The 23359-nt window shown below is 36.4% G+C and overlaps 1 protein-coding gene across 1 annotated transcript in view; it reads left to right on the top strand.

Annotated features, from left to right (window-relative positions):
- LOC107585431 (collagen alpha-1(V) chain-like) overlaps window positions 1-16419 on the top strand; it is a 103561-nt gene extending 87142 nt beyond the window's left edge. The window contains exons 41-57 of the mRNA XM_016272449.1: window positions 586-655; window positions 753-860; window positions 4202-4255; window positions 4338-4445; window positions 5243-5296; window positions 5383-5436; window positions 5537-5590; window positions 5728-5781; window positions 5886-5993; window positions 6077-6089; window positions 6183-6274; window positions 6400-6453; window positions 7902-8163; window positions 9059-9171; window positions 10501-10569; window positions 13513-13746; window positions 13920-16419. Coding sequence (XP_016127935.1) covers window positions 586-655; window positions 753-860; window positions 4202-4255; window positions 4338-4445; window positions 5243-5296; window positions 5383-5436; window positions 5537-5590; window positions 5728-5781; window positions 5886-5993; window positions 6077-6089; window positions 6183-6274; window positions 6400-6453; window positions 7902-8163; window positions 9059-9171; window positions 10501-10569; window positions 13513-13746; window positions 13920-14066 — 1648 coding nt within the window. The 3' untranslated portion in view covers window positions 14067-16419. The remainder of the gene's footprint in view (window positions 1-585; window positions 656-752; window positions 861-4201; window positions 4256-4337; window positions 4446-5242; window positions 5297-5382; window positions 5437-5536; window positions 5591-5727; window positions 5782-5885; window positions 5994-6076; window positions 6090-6182; window positions 6275-6399; window positions 6454-7901; window positions 8164-9058; window positions 9172-10500; window positions 10570-13512; window positions 13747-13919) is intronic.
- Window positions 16420-23359: the final 6940 nt, after the last annotated feature.

Genomic DNA, 23359 nt, shown 5'->3' with positions numbered 1-23359 from the left:
TTTAATATGTCTATATAGTTTTTATAAATTTTTATTTCAGTTTTAATTTTTAGATATTTTAGTTCTTAAGTTAAACTAAGTTAAACTACGGTTGCCTTGGCAACTAGCTGATAAAAAATATGTTTAAGGCTTTTTTATATTAAGGCCTTTTTATATTTGTTTTTCAGTTAAAATTTTTAAATAGTTTTTTTTATGTGATGAGATTTTTATGTGTTTTTGTTAATTTTATTTCAGTTTAGTTATTTTAGTACTTCAATTTAAACTATACAAAAATGTGAAATATTGCCTTGGCAACTAGTTGAAATAAAATAAGATTGTGAACTTGTGCATGGAATTGTGTGTGAATATGATAATCATTAAATACCATAATATCACCATCTAAAACCGTTATTGCACCATAGTCCACAATATAATATATACTTTTTTAATTCATCAGCAAATTGATTCCAGATGGATAAAAGTCTCACCTTGGAAATATGTCAGATTGTGGAAGTAAAATGGACTGCAAATAGCATTTAATGTGGACTGTATGTAGCTAGGACAGGATTTAACGGGTTAGTTTGAGTTGCGGTTGGTTTTAACTAGTTGTGTTTGTGTGCAGGGTTTGCCTGGACCCCCGGGTGAGAAGGGAGAGACTGGTGACGTCGGTCAGATGGTACACATCCACATCCATACAGTCATTTTGATCAAATGTAATTGTATTTTAATAGAAACTGAGCTTTCTTTCTACATTTTCTTGACTTTTCTCTCAGGGTCCACCCGGTCCTCCTGGTCCCAGAGGCCCCTCCGGACCCCCAGGAGCCGATGGACCACAGGGACCTCCGGGAGGAATCGGCAACCCAGGAGCCGTGGGAGAGAAGGTGATCCGCATCAGCACCATGAACAAAACACTATCATTTCATTTTAATTAGAAACCAACGTCCTTAATGATCTGAGGGAGAATGTGCCAGTAATGATCCCAGTGTGTGTGTGTGTGTGTGTGTGTGTGCGTGTGCGCGCTCAGTCAGTTCAGGATCTGCGTGTGTCTCATGACTGAGGTTTCCTGGAGCTTCTCTCTAGAGTTAAAGCTCTATGTGTTTGCTCGTGTGTCTGTGAGTGTTTTTGTAAGTTAAATACTTCTCAGTTTAATTAGCAGACTGTAAGTAAGCCATTGATTGATTATTATCCTCAAAAAGTGTAACAGTGTCTCTGATGCTTGGTTTGAGCTTCACAACCAGCAGCATTAGCCTAACCAGAGTTATGAGGACAGACAGCTTTGTTCATTCTAGCTAAAATGATTTCATTTTATTTAATGAGTAGGCAATGACTGTACACCGTTTGGATGTCAGTAGATATGGACACATTCTAATTAGAGTGCTTTGCAGTAATAATATTACATTTGTATATATAGTTTATTATAATATTTTTTAAGTAGTGACTAAACAACTAGTAAATGTATCAATAGCTTTGTTTATTCTAATTAATTTATTAATAATATTAATAATAAATGTATATGTAGTATATAATGATGATATTATTAATAACAATAATTTTAAATAGTGACTATACAACAAGTAAATGTTGTATAGAGTGATTTATTGTTGTTAATAATAAAAATAATAATATAATAATAATAATAATTTCATTTCATTTTTAAGCATGTGTACTATAAACAGTGTAGATGTATCAATAGCTTTGTTAACTCTAATTAGAGTGATTTATTATTATTAATAAAAATAAATCTGTATATATAGCATATAATAATCATAAAAATTTATTTTAATTTAATTAGTAAGCAATGACTAAACGAGCAAATGTATCAGTAATTTTGTTAGTTGTAATTAATGATTTATTATTATTATTATTAATAATAATAGTAACAAGAAGAATTGAATGTAATTTAAGCAAATACTATAAACTGTGTAGATGCATCGATAGCTTTGTTAATTCTTATCTGAATGATTTAATAATAATAATAATAATAATAATAATAATATAGCTGAAAATCTTTCAGACATTTCTGACATTTCTGACATTTGCCATAAAAATAGACATTTTTAACAAAATAATGCAACATAATTAAAAATGCAAAATGTTAAGAGATATTAATAGTCAGTGAGTTTCTCAGTTTATTCGCCTTTAGCAGATGTGTGAAGTTCATTTTAAACTGTGACAAGATTTTTTTTAAATGTGCATTAAACATGCTTTACTTGTATGCTTTACTTGCAAAATTCAACAAGTAACACGTTGCTTTACTTCATGCTTTACCTTCAGTGCAGTGATCTTGAGTGTTTTTCTCTGGAGTGTGTGTGTTTGTGTGTGACTGAGCTGTGAGTGTCTGTATCTTTGTGTAAGTCTCAGCAGGGCGTGCGCTCGCATGACTGCGCTCCATCACCTCAGCACTGTCAATATTATTTAATACGGCGCTTGAGCACTATTGTTCTGCATCGGAACCAAGGCCCCGTTTCAGTTGTGCTTAGAGAGGAGTTTTGCCCAGAGAAACACAGACGAGGGGAGGACTTAAAGAAAACAGATAAAGATTATAGAATGAGACCTGGAGACAAGGCTGTTTGCTGTTAGTCTGGAAGATTTACCTCAGCACTTCACACTGACAGACCTCTTATCCCACTACAGAGAGACAGAGATACCTCAGTCTGACACACACACACACACACACACGACTGAAGCAGTTCAGAGTGGCTGAGAGACTCTTAATCCCTCAATATGGCAGACGTGCAGAAGTATCCACACACACACACACACTTAAACAGCCTCTACAAGCACAGAAAATAACTCATAAACATGTTTATAAGCACGAGAGAAAGCACTGGGTGAGGATGGATGATATTGAATGTTTAGTCACAAACTGATTGATTTAATAGTGTTTTATTAGTGGTTTGCTAAGGGAAGCGTCACTATTATTCCTTTTTGAATTAATAGCAGTTGATACTGGGATATTTGCATGCTCAGTTTGATTACCATCATCTCACTTAAAGTTAATCTTTGAAAGCACTAATAATTTAATAAAACTTTAAAAGCACAATTTAAAAACACTATAATTTCTAAGTGCATTATAATGTTGTGATGCGTAAATTCACTTGTTACATAAAACAATTGTTTTTATTTAGATGAAATACTATTGCATTTTAATTATGGTGATTTATTTTATTTATTTACATGTTGGTTTTTGTTTCTTTTTAAATTATTATCAGACAAGATAGTAGAGAATTCTAATTTCATCTAGTTATATATTTTATATTTTTGTTCAGACAAAATAGTACAGAATTGATTCATTTTAAACTTTATTTTTAGACAAAATAGTATACAATTTTAATTTCAGCCATTTACTGACTATCAGTCATTGCATGAAAATGATGATTGAAATCAAGCAAAATAAAACAATAAAATTGTTTATTCATTTATTTAGACTTTTAATTTTAGCCGTTTATTTGCTTAGTTCTTTATTTGTATTTGTTATTTAGGCAAAATAGAAATTAAATAAATAAATGGTCAAAATTACATTTCTATAGTATTACATAAGTATTCAATTATAAAATAAATAAATAAATAAATAGTGTCGGCGCCTATAGCCTTGTGGGCTTTAATTTAATTTTACATTTTTTATTTAGAATATTTGCTTAATTTTGACCATTTATTTAATCATTTAATTTATTTAGTAATTTAATTTCAATTTATTTATTTATCAATTTACAATAAATAGTATAGAATTTAATTTTCAGCCAATTATTGGGAATCAGTCATAATATAATTTGCATTTAAAAAAAAAAATAAAAAATTGCATTGATATACATAGACCAGAATATTATAGAAACCTGTGGATGGGCTCTTTTGACTTAACAATAATGCTAAACAACCACCAACAACTCTGGGGCATAATGACAGCTAGTTTTTCATGAGCATCACTCACTTCCTCAGAAAACGGCAAAGTCTAGTTCATTTTTCGAAGTGTCATCGCTCCAGTTCAGAAGTGTCTGGATACATAATGATTTCCATTCTCGACTGATGTCTGATGGAACTGGTCGTCATCAAGGTCGTTTGTTGGTCTGAATATCGATGTTGCGCAGATTTTGATGCTAGAATGTGGCGTTCTGCAGAGGAAAGCAGATTTGCTGACGAGACTGTGAATAATGATGCTGCAGTGTTGAGGAGAAAAAAAGAGCCCTGCCATGCTTTACTTACATCTCTCTCTGTTTTTCTGTAGGGAGACGCCGGTGAACTAGGAGAACCAGGCCCACAGGGAGACGTCGGCCCTCCAGTATGGCAAAAAAACCAAACTCACATATGCAAAACTCTCAAAATAACACACTCATATCTAATATCTCGTGTGTGTGTTTTAGGGTCCAAGAGGAGAGCGAGGAGAAAAGGGAGAAGCCGGACCCGCTGGTTCTGCTGGGCCCCCCGGACCAAAAGGACCACCAGGAGATGATGGTCCTAAAGGAAGCCCTGTATGTTCTTATCATTAATGCTTTATTTGGTGTTTGAAAAATACACTCTTAAAAAAATCAAGCTTTTTTGCAACAATGCAATAGAAGAACCATATTTAACCGGCAAAGGTAGTAACCTTTCAGTGATCTTTGCCAACATCTAATGCGCACTCAAAGTTAATCTTTACAAACACTAATAATTTGATAACACTGTTAAATGTAATATTTGGCAAACCTCATAGTTAACATTTCATACTGTACCATACTGTTACGGGGCTGACGAGACGTGAGACGTGCGGATCCATTTGCAGAGCTTTATTGTGGAGAAGACAGAGACGTGGGTCAATGAAATTGGAAGTTCATGGACCGGATTCGTGACACATACATTATAATGTTACGAATTGTTTTATGTATTTATTTTGCTATTTTTTTAATTAGCAGAATATAGAATAAACACTGCATTATATCCAACAATATACAGTATACTGTATTAAAATGTATGCTTTTTTATTTTTATTTAAATATTAAACAAAAGTTTAAATAAAGCTTGAAATGTTTAAAAACCAAATGTATTTATATTGTTTTTTTTTTTTACATCAGTGCAAAAATAAAGTTCAAACTAAAATATGAATAAGAAATTAAGATATACTTGAATGTTTTCTAAAACCTTTATTTTTGAGAGTGTATTATAGGTTCTGCATGCTAATTGGTCAATAAGCATAGCTTGTCGTACCTTACTCTGTATGCTTATGAGACCTTGCAGTTACCATGTTTCTGATCAAATATAAAAATGTTAAAATATTTGGTTTGGTTTTCAGGGTCCAAGTGGTTTCCCTGGTGATCCTGGTCCTCCTGGAGAGCCTGGTCCACATGTAAGTACTATTCATGCAAACTGTAGTTATTACAGAGACATTTTCAGGTTGTTTCGGGAAGTGACATTCTTTTTCTTGCCCTACAGGGTTTGGATGGTGCTCCTGGAGATAAGGGTGATGATGGAGAGCCTGGTCAGGCGGTGAGTATGATTTAAACACTATCATTTGACATCTCTGGTCTCGGCTGCATGCAAAAGGGTTTTATAATGTTTGCTGCTTTTATAATGTTGTTTCTTTCAGGGATCCCCTGGACCTACTGGTGAAACTGGCCCCACTGGACCTCCAGGAAAGAGAGTGAGTAATGCTTATAAACATACTTTTTATTAAAAATATTTATAAAAAATATTGCTGACTGTTCATTAACATTAATAATTTTAAAGTAAATATACCCATATACAGTATGGCTCTCAATTTTCATTCTTTCTCTTTAGGGACCTCATGGACCTGCTGGACCTGAAGGAAGACAGGGAGAGAAGGGTGCCAAGGTAACATGCAAATGTTCACACAGTCGTACACATGTTCATTAACTATACAGTACAGCTATAAATTCATTACGGCAGTGGTTTCAGTGGTTGTGTCTCTGAATCAGGGCGAGTCTGGTCTCCTGGGTCCACCTGGTAAGACAGGTCCAGTTGGTCCTCAGGGAAGCCCTGGAAAGCCCGGTCCTGAGGGTCTGAGAGGTGTGCCTGGACCAGTGGTGAGTGTTGATGGAGCAGCCTGACAGCCTTATACAGCTCATTATGTCCTAATGTCACATTATATGCCAAATGTATTTGACAGTCTCACAAAGCCTGTATATAACCTACCCGGGTCATATTTCACTACAGAATAAAAAAAAATCTAAATATATGTTATATAGAATTTGGAGCCAAAAATTTAAGATTAGTAATTTTAAGATTTAAAAAAACGTTCTTACTATATGTATGTTTCACTTCTGTTCAGGGTCCTCCTGGTCCTAAAGGTGCTAAAGGATCATCTGTAAGTTCATGTTCTTATTTAATTATTCTTGTTAATTTAATTAGCATTTTAATTAGCAGATTCATTTATCATTTTTTAAATTAGCTCTGATTTGCCTGAGCCTGCTTCTGGTTCTGTCTTTATAGGGTCAGACTGGACCGAAGGGAGAAGCTGGAGTGCCAGGATCTCCTGGACCTCCAGTATGTAACTACACTAAACCGAACTATAAAACAAACCAAAACTCCACACACAAACGAGTTATTCCTCTGTGAGATAAGCGCATATTTAAACAGATGATACTGCAGTAGATGTTACGTAAGTGTAATTGAGCTCTATTATGTGGTGTAAAGCAAATCTGTTACAGTAAGGTTCCTCTGAGAGCTCCAGTGGATTTTGCTTCCTTGAGAAACCCTGATATTTCACACCTACAGACTGTGTCGGTTGCTGTTTCCACACCGAGTTACTCAGCCTTAGGACACAGAGAGAAATGCAAGTGTTTAGTTAATGTCAGTGTAAAGGTCTAATTGTTTAGATGGATAATCCTAGATATGGTTATTTTTCAGGTCTATTACAGTAGTTTTTATTACAGAGCTTTTTTATGCCACTTTTATTTATAGAGTGAGACTTAGAACTGGAAACAATTAGAAGCATTGAGAATGTAGTGCCCTAACAACCACTCACAACACCCTAGCAACCACTTGAAAATCATAGTAATTGTCAGAATTTTGTACGGCCAAGCAACACTCAAAAATTCCAACAATGTAGTGACTCCCTAGCAACACTCTAAAAAAAACCTAAACCCTAACAGCCACTCAAATTATCTTAGCAACTGCCTAAAAACCACCCAGAACATACTATCAACACATTAGCAACCTCCTAAAAAAACTCAAACAGCCATTCAGAACACCTTAGCAACTGCTTATCAGCACACTATTATTCCTAGTGGGCTACACTCACATTTTCCAGTTATACAGTAACAACCTAGCAACTGCCTAACAACACCTTAACAACCACCCATAACATCCTATCAACACCCTAGCAACCACTTAAAAACCAACAGCCACTCAGAACACCTTAGCAACTGCTTAACAACACCCTAACAACCACACAAAACATCCTATCTACACCCTAGCATCTACCTAAAAACCCCAACAGCCAATTAGAACACCTTAGCAACTGCTTAACAACACCCTAGTAACCACCCAAATGTTGTGACATAGTTTGCATGGCAAAGCTGCACTCCAATTTTTTAGTTTTCCAATTATTTATTAACAGCCTAGCAACAGCCTAACAGCCACCTAAAACATCCTATTGACACCCTAGCAACCACCTAAAAAAAACAAACAGCTATTTAGAACATCTTAGCAACTGCCTAACAACACCCTAGTAACCACCCAAATGTCGTGACAGAGGTTGCATGGCCAAGCTGCACTCCAATTTTTTAGTAACAGCCTAGCAACCTCCTTACAACACCTTAGCAACCACCCAGAAAACATTAGAGTCACTCAGAACACCTTAGCAACTGCTTAACAACACTCTAACAACCACCCAAACGTTTTGATGGTGAATTTTGCATAAGCGAGCAGGACTAACATGTGCTCTAAATAACGCACATTATGTGAATATTAACGGTTGTTTTCTCGTCTAGGGTCCACCTGGTGATGTCATCCACCCTCTGCCCATGCAGTCCAGCCCCAAACGGGCAAAGAGGAACATTGACGCCAGCCAGATGATGGATGACGCTGCAGATGCCAACTACAAAGACTATGAGGACGGCATGGAGGAGATATTTGGCTCTCTGAACTCGCTCAAACTAGAGATTGAACAGATGAAACACCCGCTGGGCACACAGAGTAACCCCGCCCGCACCTGCAAAGACCTGCAGCTGTGCCACCCAGATTTCCCAGATGGTGTGTATCTCTCGCGCACACACACACACATTTTCAAGTGTGTTAATGATTGTTTTAAACAAAGCATCAGGAAAAACAACAATAACAGAGAGACAGAGGGTGCCCATGATGCTAATGAAAATAACATAAAGAGAAAATGTGAACCACCCACAATACCCTAGTTACAGCCTATCAAATAACTAGAACACATTAGTAACCAAACCACATCCTAACAACCACTATGACATTAAGGTCATGCATTGTGCATGGCCAAGCACTACTCATGTTTTCCAATAGCGGCTTAGCAACCTTCTTTAAACCATCTAGAACATTCTTGTAGCCCCTCAGAACACAGTTAGCAACTGCCTAACAACACCCTAGTAACCATCCAAACATTTAGGTGGCAAGTTTTGCAGTTTACAGTAGTAATGGCCTGGCAACCACTTTGCAACACTCTAGCAACTATTCAAAATGTTCACGCAAAGTCGTGATGCAAATAAAAATAAAATAAAATAAACCTAGCAATATAGATGTAATAACAAAATGTAATACATTTAAAACAATGCATTTAATTAAAATTAAGGATACAAAGCAGCAGAAAATTTTCGGTAAATTTGCAAGTTTCCAAAAATGTTCTAAAAAAAGTTTCAAACAAATTCTCAAAAGTTTACAAAAATTCTGTAATGCCATACTTTTTCTGCCTCTTTGCAACCCTAATTAAGAGTTGTCTAAGAATTATCTTCATTTGAAGGCTTTAATTGAATGCATAGTGACATACACAATTAATTACAATGAATGATTAAGTGCCAAATCGCATAATTAAAATAATCAGATTTTCAGCCCTGTATTAAATGATTCTCGTTTGAAAATATCAGCAATACATAAAGCTTACGATGGCCCTTGTTTCTATTTTCAGGTGAATACTGGATTGATCCGAACCAGGGCTGCTCCAGAGACTCTTTCAAAGTGTACTGTAACTTCACAGCAGGTGGAGAGAGCTGCATCTTCCCCGATAAAAAGAGTGAAGGGGTAAGAAAAGTTCTCCTGACAGCCACAAAGCAGAACACTCTGGGACGGCTTCCCACAAGTCCACATCAGGAGTAAAACAGCTTTGATGTCAGAATCACTGCGCACAACACCACTTTAAAAAGCATCACTTATCAAAATTAAGACAAACACACACTAGATTCATCTCACAGTATTCTACGGATTCCTGAAAAACCTTCAGAGAGAAGTTGTTCAGCTTAACATGCAAAGAGGAATAGAGGTACAGTCTGTTCTATAGGTCACATCTGATTTAGAGGGTTTTTCCACTGAAAATCTATGGGAAGACATACCCTGCACATCACAATGACATTGAACGACCTGTACTTTCTTTCACATCAACCTGAATGAGGTCTATACCAGCTATTCAACTGTTCAAAAGCACCATTTCTGAATATAATGAGGGTTCTTGTATCCTAGTCTTTAATGATGTTTGTGTATTAGATTCTGCACACAAGTGGGACGAGTTATTTGCCTTAATGAGTCTCAGAAGCATCACTGATGGAGAATCACTCAGTGGGGTGTGAAGGTGACTCTCGGCACTAAATTCAGTTCTTCCACAGGTTCACTCTTCACACGAGCAGATGCAGACAACAACAAACAAAAAAAACCTCCTCAGGCTTATTCTCACCTCGCACAAATATTTACCAGGGCAAGCTTTAAATTCAAACCAACTCTTGCATCCCGTCGGACTGCTCCGGATGCAAAAAAATAACTCGAAAATGTTTTTTGTTGGTCAAATATGTTTTGTTGACTCACGATGAAAGCAAGATCTTTATTATAAAACCTGAAATATTGAATTATATTACTATTATATCATTACTTTTTTATTATTATTATAGGCATTTTTAAAACTACTTTTTAGGTTTTCAAGTGGCACTTTTGTAGTTCGCACAAAAACATTTATTATGTGAAAATGATACTATTAATTTTATATAAATTTTGTAAACCTTTTTAGAATATATAGGGACTTAGTACAAAAAAAACTATTAAATATTATTATATATTTAATTAAAATTAAATTGGATTATTGTTATAAATTGTATAATAGTTGTGTAAAGCTCACTTTCATTGTATTTTGTTAATTGTAGGGCTGTAGGTTTAATCTGTTCATTTATGACGTCCATTTGTATGTACACAGCTATTCAAACATTGTGCAAACTGTCTGCAAGAACATGTCCTGTGTGAAAGCCTCTGCCTTGGACAGATTGACAACTACACTGCAAAACAGATCAAAATAATTCCCACAGGCTACCTGTTACTTCCTGTCTGTCTGTCTGCAGTATTGACTCTAGCTGACTCTCTCTCTCTCAGGCCAGACTCACCTCTTGGGTGAAGGAGAATCCAGGATCGTGGTTCAGTGAATTCAAACGTGGTAAACTGGTAAGAGTGACTCCTCTTTCTTGTCCTCCTGAAATAGTCTTCTATTTTACAGAGCAAAATGGCTCGCTGGCCCAAAGACAGTCCAGGCACATGGTATAGTCGCTACAAGAGAGGGTCCATGGTAAGTAGGAATGCATGAGAGAACGGGCCAGTACCGAGGGTCCGCGGATCCTCAGTGTTTCCGGACAATCGGTCTCTAAGAGGTCCGTGCTTCTGCATGCTTCTCGGATCCCTTCGTGGCCGAGCATGGTCATCATCAGAACAGCAGCAAAAAGTGTTTGCTCAGACTTCTGGGTAATCTGAGGACTGTGGGCGGAGATGTCAGTCAGTCTGTTGCAATAGCAAAAAGACTCGAGAATGTGATTGACATAAACCCGACTTACCCTAGAATTTGTAGATTTGTTAATGTGAAAGGTCTGACTGATGGAATCCAACCCGTCTTCTGTTCCTGTAAGCTTGAGGAAATCACCTTGAAGTGACTGAGTCAGCTAACACATGATTGCCGCTCTGCTCCAAATGCTAGAGAGATGCAAAAGGTGTATCAAACAGCTTCCATTTAAGATACCTTGTTATAGAACTGCATGCATCTTTTGCATCAAAGACAATCGCATTGTGATGAGCTTAGTGAAAAGCTGTGTATAGATGGGTTTTTTTGCCGTATTAAAAAGGTTTAATAGAAAATAGTTCAATCTTAAAAACAGACTTTTTAACAATGCATGTAGATTATCAAGTCAAGAACATGCTAACATCAAACTGTATTGGAATCAACGGTAACAATGAAGTTCAAGTTAGTAAATGTACTTTTTATATAAAAAAAGAAGTAAAAACCCAACATTTAGTCAACATTAACATTTTAATTGGACTAAGTTTCAATATAAAGCAAAAATCATGTATGAGAGACAACAAAACAATAAAAGTAATTTTAAGATAAACTTACATGAAAACGTAGGAACTGAATGAATTCATTGAAAATTATTAACTCAATATATTGTGAAAATCTATGTTGTATTTAACATAATACTTAACCATAAAATATTAATCAATTTATTTTTTAAGAGCAACCTTATTTATGATGGAAACAGACAGTACAAAAAGTCCTTGAGTCCTGCTTCATTATTATTTTTTACATTTTATTTAAATTCGGGCTAATGAAGATCATTTCAAATCAGTCACTATGAGGCAGTGTTAAGTATTTAATTGATACACTATTATAATTTTTGTTAATATTTTGAATTAATAATTTTTTTTTACATAAAATGTTTATATATATATAAAGTAAAAACAATATATGAAAACACAAATTACTAAAACTTTAAAATTCGTTTTTATAGATTTATTTTATGTTTTAGTTTTATTTATTTTATCAAGGTAAATAAATGAAAATGAGAAAATGTTGGCAACTTGCTGAAGTAAGTTTTCATATGCATACATATAGTTTTATTTAACTGTTATAAATTTAACATAAGCTGCCTTAGAAGATAGACAGTAGACATTCACAAGTGTTTGGAACAGAGCCTTTGTGTCCATGGCAGATCTCAGTCACTGAGCTTTGGGTTCAGTCTCTCTTGACATTCAGCTGTGATCATGAGGTAACGTGGTAATGGGCAGGTGTTCATGGTGGGTTGCATGCATGCAAAGTCAATGCATATGAGTGTGTGAGAGGACCTCCTAAATCGTAAGTATATAATGATGTGTGTGTGTCTGTGCATGGAGCATGCGCTCGCTCTCTCAGTCAGTCACATGTGTGAGTGTTTGTGGATCAGAGGAGATGGAGTTTTCTTCTAAACATGGGTTGGTATATTCAAGAATGAAAACAAAACATTTGCATATTTCCGTAATGCAAATGTTGCATCACACCACAAGGGGAGAATTTGCATATAAACCAGTACAACTCATTTGAATATATTAGTGATATTTTTCAGTGGAGTCTGTAACAAAATGAGTTTATCTTCCATGTTTGAATGTGTAAATGAATTTTGGTGTTTAATACATGCAGAGAGCTTATCTGTACTGGGAAAAGAGTTTCCTGCTCTTGCCTGACTGATGAAACAAGAGTGTTTAGACACGATAGACACAGATCAGTTTTAACCACATATAAACTTGAATGAGGTGATTTTTCATTCTTTTTTTGTTTGTTTTGTTTTAGCAAAGATGCATTTATTTGATCAGAAGTGACAGTAAAGACATTTATAATGTTGCAAAAAATGTATTACATATAAATGTTGTTCTTTTGAACTTAATATTAAAAATGATCACGGTTTTCACTAAATACGAAGCAGCACAACTGTTTTCAACATTGAAAATAATGTTTCTTGAGCAGCGAATCATATTAGAATGATTTCTGAAGGATCATGTGACACTGAAGACTGGAGTAATGATGCTAAAAATTCAGCTTTGATCACAGAAATAAATTACATTTTAAAATACAATCAAATAGAAAACAGTTATTTGAAATTGTAATAATATTTAACAATATTGCTGTTTTTACTGGATTTTTGATCAAATAAATGCAAACTTTTGAACGGTACTGTAAATACATAATTGTTATATCTAAGTATTTATTCAAAAAGATTGACAATGGTTTCTGACAAATAATTGACAACTAAAACACCGCAAAAATAATTTTTTTAAGTTTTGTTTTTCAGTAAAAAAAAATAGTTTAAAAATGTAAACAAAATAAACTTAAGAAGAAGAATATAAGTTCAGTCTGGTTTTGAGGTAATATATCTTATTTCAGTAACACTTGATTATTTTATTTTTATTATTATTTTCTAACACTTCCTCTTTTTTTGCCACTGTAGAGTTTTGAACCCAAATCTAAAACAATAGTGATCAAAGTAGCGTAGGATCGGAGGGGTGTGATGTGTAGTTTTCGGCAGAACCTCCAGGGGGTGTTTGTCCGGCCGTTATCTTTACCGCACCGCTGTCTGATTGTCTGCGCAGCTCTCATACGTGGATGTGGAGGGCAATCCGATCGGAGTGGTCCAGATGACGTTCCTGCGTTTACTCAGTGCCACGGCTCGGCAGAACCTGACATACAACTGTTACCAGTCGGTGGCTTGGCACAACCAGGACCTGGACTCTTACGATAAAGCCATCCGCTTCCTGGGTTCCAACGATGAGGAGATGTCTTACGATAACAACCCGTACATCAGAGCCGCCGTCGACGGATGTGCGGTAAGAGCCGGAAATACTTGCTGATTTCAGAACTGCATACTAACTTACTATTTCACCCATAAAAATACATCGTAATATTATGCGGTTCTGAATTGTGAAGTCGTTTTTAGCAAGTTTAAACTGAAAACTCTCACAAGCGATGTTCATAACGCTTCCTTTCTTTCCTCCCGCAGTTGAAAAAGGGTTATGAAAAGACTATTCTTGAGATCAACACACCGAAAGTGGAGCAGGTACCATTTGTTGACATTATGTTCAACGATTTCGGCGGAGCGACGCAGAAGTTCGGCTTTGAGGTCGGACCGGCCTGCTTCATCGGCTAAGACTGCTCAGCGAGCACACGCGAACAAAACATATTCATTTTCTCCGAAAACAAAACACGAGAAAGAAATAGGACGACTTATTTGTAAAGTTTTGTGTTTCCAAACAAACCCAACAGATACCAAAGTAAGGATAAAAGAAATTTGAAGAAAGAATGGATGTCCAAACAATGGGTTCTTATAACAGAGCAACCTTTTTAACCTCAGTGTACCCTCTGCATCACATGCAAGTTTTGAAACTGGATGAGGTCATCACTCATGACTCTCCCAGGCCCGCCCACTTTACACTCATCCGACTCTTCGCCCCTCCCACAGGCTGTATAGACGGATTAGATCCATCCTTTTATTTCCCTCCTGTTCTTGGACTTGTAGCTCTATGCACATATGAGAAATCTTTTCCATTGGTTTGTTTGCTTGGGTTTTATGTTGTTCCTCTTTCCACTTCTAAGCTTTGTTTTTTGTGCATACTTGTCTTCCATTCCCTGGAATGGTGATTATATATATAAATATATATAAATATTTTTTTCTATGTTTGTAAGTACTTTCTGTATATTTTTTTTTTCCGGTGAAGTGTTTTTTTTTTGGTTCTGGCTTCAAAACATGCATGTGAACCCATTGAGCGATAAGGACAGAGCTGCTGGTTATTGGAAAAAAACGCTTTTTAAAAAATAAAATATACCCCCAATAAAACAGCCTGAGGAAATTTTCAGTGAATCTGAAGCAGAGAAAATGATTAAAATACGACAAAAAAAGCAACTGCAACAGCAACAAAGTCTTATTCCAGATGTGAACAATGTCTTTTTGTAATTTAAACAACAAAATTACAATAAAAGTAAGAAACAGCCGTAATGTGAGCATTAATTTGCTACCTGTCATGTTGAAGTGGCTTCCGTGGGTCTGTGAGATCGCGACCCGCCTGTATGAGGGGAATCTTTGATCTGACGTTCACGAATCGGTGCTTCCCTGTATCAGAAGAGCACACCATCACACTGAGGAAACACAATATCGGTGAACTAGGTGCTATGTGGTGCTAAAAATATATACCTTTTTTCCTGTACTTGTTTGTTGTAATTGAAAACGGCTCTGCGGTGATACCCAAGCGGTTCCACGTCTTCTGTCAAAGTCCTAGCTTTGCTTCCCGAGGTGGGGAAGTATTTGTATGCATGCCGTAAAATCATATTCATTTATAGATGAGAACACCTTTTTCTTCTGTTATCATTCCTCACCACGTTTGACAAATGTCCAGATTGTTATATGGAGATCATTTATGGTCCTCCAAAGGCTTTAGCTCACACTTTACATTACAACGTTCGCGTCACAGTCTATTCACTCGATCTGAAATGGTTAAACGGAGCACAGTTACTGTTAATGCTGTTGTGATTGAGGTATCACGTGTAACATGGACCCTGTAATGTAAAGTGTTACTCTAGCTAACAGAAGCGATGGAACTGAAATGCCTTTTAACACACAATTAGCTTGGGACCTTTTCGTTAGATCTTTCTGGAGGGTCCTGTGAATATTTTAACCAAAATGCTTAGAGGAATGAATAGTTAACTTGACTGCCGATTTCAGCTTTCCTTCCAAAGAGATTTCTCTTAATTTAAGAGACTTGAAGACCAAGAATCAGATTGTCTTGTGTGATTATTCACGTTTGTTGTACATTACAAAGTTTCGCTAGCATATATTCCTTCACCTGCCAGAATTGGTTGTCATTGACTAGAGCCATCTTGTTATTCATCTATCACACCTTTTGCCACTAGACATTTTCCTGCACTCTTTTGTTCTGCTTTTTGACCACTAGATCTGCTACTGCAAAATCTTGCTCTAATTTTTTAAATATGACTTGAACTGGTTCTTTTAAGAGGATAAAACACGGAATATGCAGTTTTGACACAATTTTATCAGTACGAAACACATTTCAACCGATTCTTCTGTAAATGTCAAAACCAGCAGTAATGCTGCCAATAAAGTTTACTCTGTTTTTTTTTGTTTTTGTAATGTTTGTTTGTTTTTGCGGTCGTGTCAAACCTGTGTACGAGAAGATAGAAGAGATATTGGTTTTGTGTCAATAAATTCAGGTTCACTGTGTCCACCCACCCTTGTATGTCTTTTGAAGCATTAAAACTTTCCTGTATGCATGAAAATGTTAAGCTTTCTCTTCATGTTTCTTCCCACAGCCACATTTCTTTTTTTTATCAGCCGTATGATACATCCTCTCAGTGCTCCGATGAAAACAGGCCTGTCCTTCATTGTGAAATGGAGAGAGAGCGATGTTTGTTGTAACTCTCTACCAAAGCCCATGTTCCTTTGTAGTATATTTATTGTATTATTTAAAAATAATAAATGTTAATTGATACCAGTAGTGTTCTTGATATCTGATAAATATATATCTGATATCAGATATACATCTTTATATCTGATAACTGTTATCACTGTGATACATTATGTAGAGTTGCAGAAGAGGAGACGCATGGACATGTGAAATACGCAAGTGAAATGAATTTTTAAAGAGGTCATATGATGCGATTTCAATTGTTCCTTTCTCTTTGGAGTGTTGCAAGCTCTTGGTGTATAAAGAAGATCTGTAAAGTTGCAAAGACTAAAGTCTCAAATCCAAAGAGATATTCTTTTTAAAAGTTATGAGTTAACCACACCTACCTTAAACGGATCGTTCTAACACGCCCCCACATGTCTACCTCACTATGTGGGAAGATTTGCATAACGCCTCCCAAATGTTCACGCAAAGAAAGAATGCGTAACTTTTATTCTCGCTGTAGTATTGTTGCCGCCGCCGCCACCATGTCGTGAAGGCGCTGTGTGATTCGTTGTGAAAGCGAAACTACTTTGTTTGGTCTTCCAAAAGAGGACGATATCTGCTTCGTCATGCCTGGAGCTGATCCGTGCTGGTCGCTGAGGAAATACTACAACTTTGCGCTGTGGATCACCGGATCGGCTTTCACCGTGGACGAAGCAGAGTCCAGCCCGGGGTCGTCACATGTGGTTGCCGCAAGCCCGCCAGACGCTCCTTCGTCGAATCCGCCGGCCGTGCCGTTCTCAAGCCCACCTGCCTCTGCTCACCGTATAAGTCATTATAATCCATAATTATGTCTTCACTGGATGCTACAAATGCCTCGTTTATAATGGCTTTTAATGTTTATGTCTCGTCGCTCCGGGCCGGACAGTGCATCACAATATGGTAAGGGGCGTAACATTTCTGTCACACGCTTGAGGTATTCAGCCAATCACAACGCACTGGATAGCTGGCCAATCAGAGCACACCTCGCTTTTCAGAACGATGAGCTTTGTAAAAATAGACGCATTTCAGAAAGGCGGGGCATAGCGAAGAAACAATAATGTACAGTATCTGGAAAATAATGTGTTTTTTGAACCTTAAACCGCATAAACACATTTCATTACACCAAATACACAAAATAATGTTATTTTTAGCAACATCATATGACCCCATTAAGGCTATCACTGGTTATCTGGAACAAAGACTGAAAAACCTTTTCTTATAGTGTTAGACGCATATTTAAACAAACCTAAAGTGACTTACTTTAAGCTGGAATGATCCTTGTATGATATTATTTTGGGGAGTATTTTGACATGAACAAACCTGATGAACGTTCTGTAGCACGACTTGAGATGATCTAGTGAGGATCTTGTGCTTCAATGGAACAAGAACATCTGACCGCCTGTACAAAAAACTTGATTAGTCACACAGAAACACTTATTTTATATCTTAGTTTTATATTATAAAACAATCTTCTCAGAGTTTTGGACACCACCATTGAAGAATAATCCAAGGATGTAGCTGTGATACATCTAAATATTTTAATTCAGGTTAATTGGGACAGTTTTCCCAGTCATCTCAAATGTACAATTTACCTGAATTCACCAAACATTTTTCAGAAATATTTCTTAAAATGGCACAACCCTAAAATTGCACTTTGGAATCTAGACAATGAAGCAGCTTAAAAACATATTTTTTTAATCTATTTTTTTTAAAAACTTCTATTGTTATAAAACGAGCAGAAAATAAGAATGAGCAAGTGTGTCCAAACATTTGACTGGTAGTACAGCTTGTCCAACCAAAGTACAACTTGCTCTAACTTCAGTCTATGTCTGAAAAAAAAATATTTTGTACAGTTTTTTCTTATTTGCCCAATATTAAAAATAAATCGAATCAAGATCTTTCTCTATAACTGAAGGTGGTAAAGTGCACTCAGAGAGCTGTATTAACCCAGAGCTCAGTGACTGGAGTCTTTTTCTCAAGAGCCCCGGCCGTGTCAATGGCCTAGATCCATCTCAAACAGCCCCGACTGCAGGACGGGGCACTGGAGCAGGGAATATTAACATATCCGGCAGTCAGCCCATCTCAGCTGTGAGAGACCACAGTCACACAGCTCGCTGTTACTGATCCAAGCAGTTTAACATAGTAAAGAAGAAAACTTCATCTAATTCCTCTTATTGCTGACAACTCTTGTTCATTCAGTTTTGTCTTTAATGAAAATGCCCAAGGTGTTATTGTTGGGTTATAAAATTCATACTCTTGCAATATTTACTCAAATGCAGATTCATAGTTTGCACAGTTTTGCTCTAAAATATCAAACAACTGAAGTTAAAAGTGAGCCAACCAGAAATAAACGACACTGACCATTCAAATTACATCAACAAAACCAGCACAGAACTAACAGCAAAGGCTGCTATTATTAATTCCTCATTTATGCAAACTACTCTCATTATATCCTATACCCAAATCAGTGGATATGTTCAAATAAGAATGCTTTCATATTACTCTTTGTGTGTTAGTAACCTTATTTTAAATAAGTCTACCATTTTGAGTCGAAAGTGGTGCTTTGTTAAAACAAAGTCTTCGCTTCCAAAACTGCTGAAACTGACAAAGTACTGTTTCAAAGGCAGAAAGACGTGAATAAAACGACTCTTAATCAATGTCACATGACAATTTTTACCTGAGGAAAGTCGAGGAGGGTCTGGCTGCAGACTTGCACTCTCAGACTTGCACTCTCAGACACTTGCGCTTCCGCTAGTGACGTCACTTGCAGTCTTTATTTTTTATTTTGTTCTATTTTTTATTACTTTTTGTTTGAATCTCTCAACATTTTACAACAGTAGCCAGGTGGTGAAGACAAGAAAAAATTTATTAAATTACAATGTCACTTGCACTCTCCGCTACCTGCGACATCACTTGCAATCGACACAAATCGTGTGTGTTGCCAATGGAGACAAGACGCTGTGGTGGTGATTAAACGATTAAAACTAATTTAGTACTATAACATACAGGGTCCTGCAAGAAAAAGACAAGACCCGCAAATCCGTGGCTACAGAACAGCAGAATATGAACGCAATGCACAAAGTCTCTCGTTAACACTTAACATGGCTTAATGTTACGATGCTATTAAAATATCAAATTAAATATACAGTTTATTAATATAATCAATATGTATATAGTATTTTCCTCCCATACTGCAAAACGTGGCATGATGTTGCATAATGGACTAAAAAGTCCAAACTCAGTATGCTCCTCTACATTATAAATATACATATCTAATATTTACAGGCAAGCAGGTGAGCCCAGAATAAACGCAACATGCACAGTTTCGTGTTAAGTGTTTTTCCATATAGAATAAACGGTCTACAGCTCTTTTATATCATTGTCTTTGTCCATTAAGCTACATTACGTGTTTTATTTATAATGATTTTCTATGGGAGGAAAATTTTTAACGTGCAATTTAATGCATTGCGTTCTGGGCCCGTCTGCTTTCCTGTACGGAGTTGATCCTTTTAAAATCACTTAATGCATTTCATAATGCACGTTCATATTTGTTGGTCTGTATATACTTTGAGTCAACAACAAGACATAGGCTACTGAATTGTCGTTATCATCCGTTATTATGCCACATTAAGCGGTTTGCTGTATGGGAGGACAAGTGAAAGTTTGCGCATTGTGTTCATAGCCATCTGCTTGCCTTGTAGTACATTAAATAATAACTATATATCTAATTTGATCTTTTAATTGCACTTAATGTATCTTAATACATTAAGCCATGTTAAGTGTTTATGTTTTTCTACAGGAGGAAAACGCTTAACGAGAGACTTTGTGCATTGCGTTCATATTCTGCTGTTCTGTGGTCTTGTCTTTTTCTTGCAGGACCCTGTACATTACAGTATAAAATTAGTTTTAATCGTTTAATCACCACCACAGCGTCTTGTCTCCATTGGCAACACACACGATTTGTGTCGATAGCAAGTGATGTCGCAGGTAGCGGAGAGTGCAAGTGAAGATTGCAAGTGACATTGTAATTTAGTTTCTTTTTTTCTTGTCTTCACCACCTGGCTACTGTTGTAAAATGTTGAGAGATTCAAACTAAACGTAATCAATAAATAGAACAAAATAAAAACGACTGCAAGTGACGTCACTAGCGGAAGCGCAAGTGTCTGAGAGTGCAAGTCTGAGAGTGCAAGTCTGCAGCCAGACCCTTTTTGGAAAGTCATTCAGAGTCCATTTCTCATCAGTTCGCTAGAAAACGAAATTTAGTTAAGGCATTTTACACAAAATAGATTAAAATACAAGATAAACACTGGTGGATAACTGAATTACTGTAAACATGCAAAGTAATGAGGTCATTCAAAAACAGCATATTATTGATTGAGATGTTTATTGCTGAATACAGTTTCATATATTACATAATGATAGTTATTAAAAAATAGTAGACAGTAGTATAAAATAAACAGTATGCCAGTGTTAATTCTGAACGTACTCCATTTTTATTTTAGCTCCTTCTGAAATACTGTATTCTTGAAATTGATAGACGGATCTAAGCAGAGAGGACGTCATGAAGGACAGCTACAGAAATAAAGGTTCCTATAATTTATGTACAGCATGAATGAAAGAATAAAGCTGTAACGGCGAGCATGGCCTTCAGGAGTGTTTGAGATGAAGGCGCACTGCGAGGACACTGGGGTGCGATCACTCTAACTGAGAAACAGGAAAGCTTTGAAATGGAAAGTGCACATCTGTGGAAGTGAATTGAAGGAATGTGTTTCACATTAAGAGAAGCCAGAGAACATTTCTCTATCACAGCCTGTGGAAGGAGGGATGAACTCACAGAAGAGAGAGAGCGAGAGAGATGCAGGAGGAGAGACGCGTCTGATGTGTAAATTTATCAGTCTCTGTGTGATGTTCATCTCTGGAGACTCAGGGACTCATTTACAATCAAACCACACACATTTAAGCTCATCCATCCATCCATCTATCTATCTATCTATCTATCTATCTATCTATCTATCTATCTATCTATCTATCTATCTATCTATCTATCATCAGTAGATTGTTAGCACTGGTCTGTAGGTCGTGTCTGATCAAAGTGACACACAGCAGTGAAGCAGTGACATGATCAGCTGTGAGGCACACTTGTACATTACAGCAAACCAAAAGTCAGATTCAATGAAGAAAATGTGTTAACTGCTATCACACACCTCATCCAAACTGTGACTGTGTTTGTGATATGAAATAGTGTTAATTGAATTATCTGCAATGATTATAACAACCCAAGAATAATGACCATATGGCTTTTTACGTTGTTATTTCATTACTGCAGGGTAATGGGCGGTTTCTGGCAGTGAGTAGAGAGAGTAAGTTCAAGTGACTCTCCGCACACACACACACACACACACACACACATTTCCACTGTCATATACGCATGCTCTTGTCTCATTATTTGACACAGAATCACACTCTTCCTCTCCCTAAAGTAGAATGGAAAAGTAATTGAACCAATCACCATAATAATAATCCTGATGCTGCATTTCTGAACTTTCAAAGTCAAAGTCTGTGAAGGCAGGAAACAACGTGAGATGAAGAGGGATGTGATCTCACTGGGAGAGATACATCCGCTGTCAAGAGGATCAAGCCGCATTTAAGGATCCTAACACGACATCCTGATGAGCCCTGGAGCAAGAATATCAGCGTCCATGTTATGCAGCTAGAGAACAAAAAGATGAATTATTATAGAAGCCAAACCTGCCGGTAATGACAGGTGAATGAAAGGGTGCATTTGGCCCCACTTTGATCAATCTGTTTTTTAATTATTCATCCGCAGATGAGGTGTCATCTTCTCTTCCTTCTCCTGTTCCTGTCATGTCGTACAACAATTGCTCCTCACGGAGTGAAAGATCACTTGATGAAAACCGAAGGCTCTTTGTGTCAAGGAGAAATTGCATCATCAGAAGATGAGAGACGAATGGAAGTTTGTCTTGATCACAGCCCTGAAGCAAGGCAAAAAAAACAGCCAAACAAACCTGACGAGGCAGGACAAGGGGGTTGAGTGAGTGCTGACATAAAAATTTAAAACAAGTCAAAGAATCTGGTCAAAGTCATGGCATACTGGTTCTGGTAAAAGCCTGATATCTGATACTGTATTTATAATATATCAAATTATATACATAAGCTAGCATTCAAATGTTTGGGGTCAGTATGATTTTTTAAAAGAAATTAAATCTTTTAAGCAAGAATGCATTGATCAAAAGTGACAGTAAAGATGTCTTGACAAAGGTATATACACTGTTATTTATTCTATTTAACTGTTTCCATAAAAATATTAAGCAAATCAACTGTTTTCAACATTGATAATAATAGTTAATGCTTCTTGAGCATCAAATCAGCATAGTAGATTGATTTCTGAAGGATCACGTGATGCTAAAAACTGTATCATGATACTGTATCATGATTTTGACATCACATTGTCAGTAACTTTTTCTGCAAGTAACATCGATTAGCCAGTAGGTGGAAATGAAGGACTGTCTTTATGAGCGAGTCAACGCCCCATTTATGCAACCGATTCATTAAAAACAGTAATTATTTCAGGAACAAAACAAGCGAATGCCTTTATGAGTGAGTCATTAAATCATTCACTCAACCATTCATTCAAAAACATTAATTCGTCCAAGTAATGAAACAAGTGGCTGCCTTTATGAATGAGTCATTAAATGATTCACTCAACTGATTTGTTCAAAAATACTAATTCATTCAGGAATGAAACAAGTGACTGCCTTTATGAGCGAGTCATTAAATGATTCACTCAACTGATTTGTTCAAAAATACTAATTCATTCAGGAATGAAACAAGTGACTGCCTTTATGAGCGAGTCATTAAATGATTCACTCAACTGATTTGTTCAAAAATACTAATTCATTCAGGAATGAAACAAGTGACTGCCTTTATGAGCGAGTCATTAAACCATTAATTCATCCGATTGATTCAAAAACTTGTTCAG

The sequence above is a fragment of the Sinocyclocheilus grahami genome, unplaced genomic scaffold (genome assembly GCF_001515645.1).
Source record: "Sinocyclocheilus grahami isolate Dianchi unplaced genomic scaffold, SAMN03320097.WGS_v1.1 scaffold70.1, whole genome shotgun sequence".
Taxonomy (NCBI): domain Eukaryota; kingdom Metazoa; phylum Chordata; class Actinopteri; order Cypriniformes; family Cyprinidae; genus Sinocyclocheilus; species Sinocyclocheilus grahami.
This window is presented reverse-complemented; position numbering and strand designations above follow the sequence as displayed.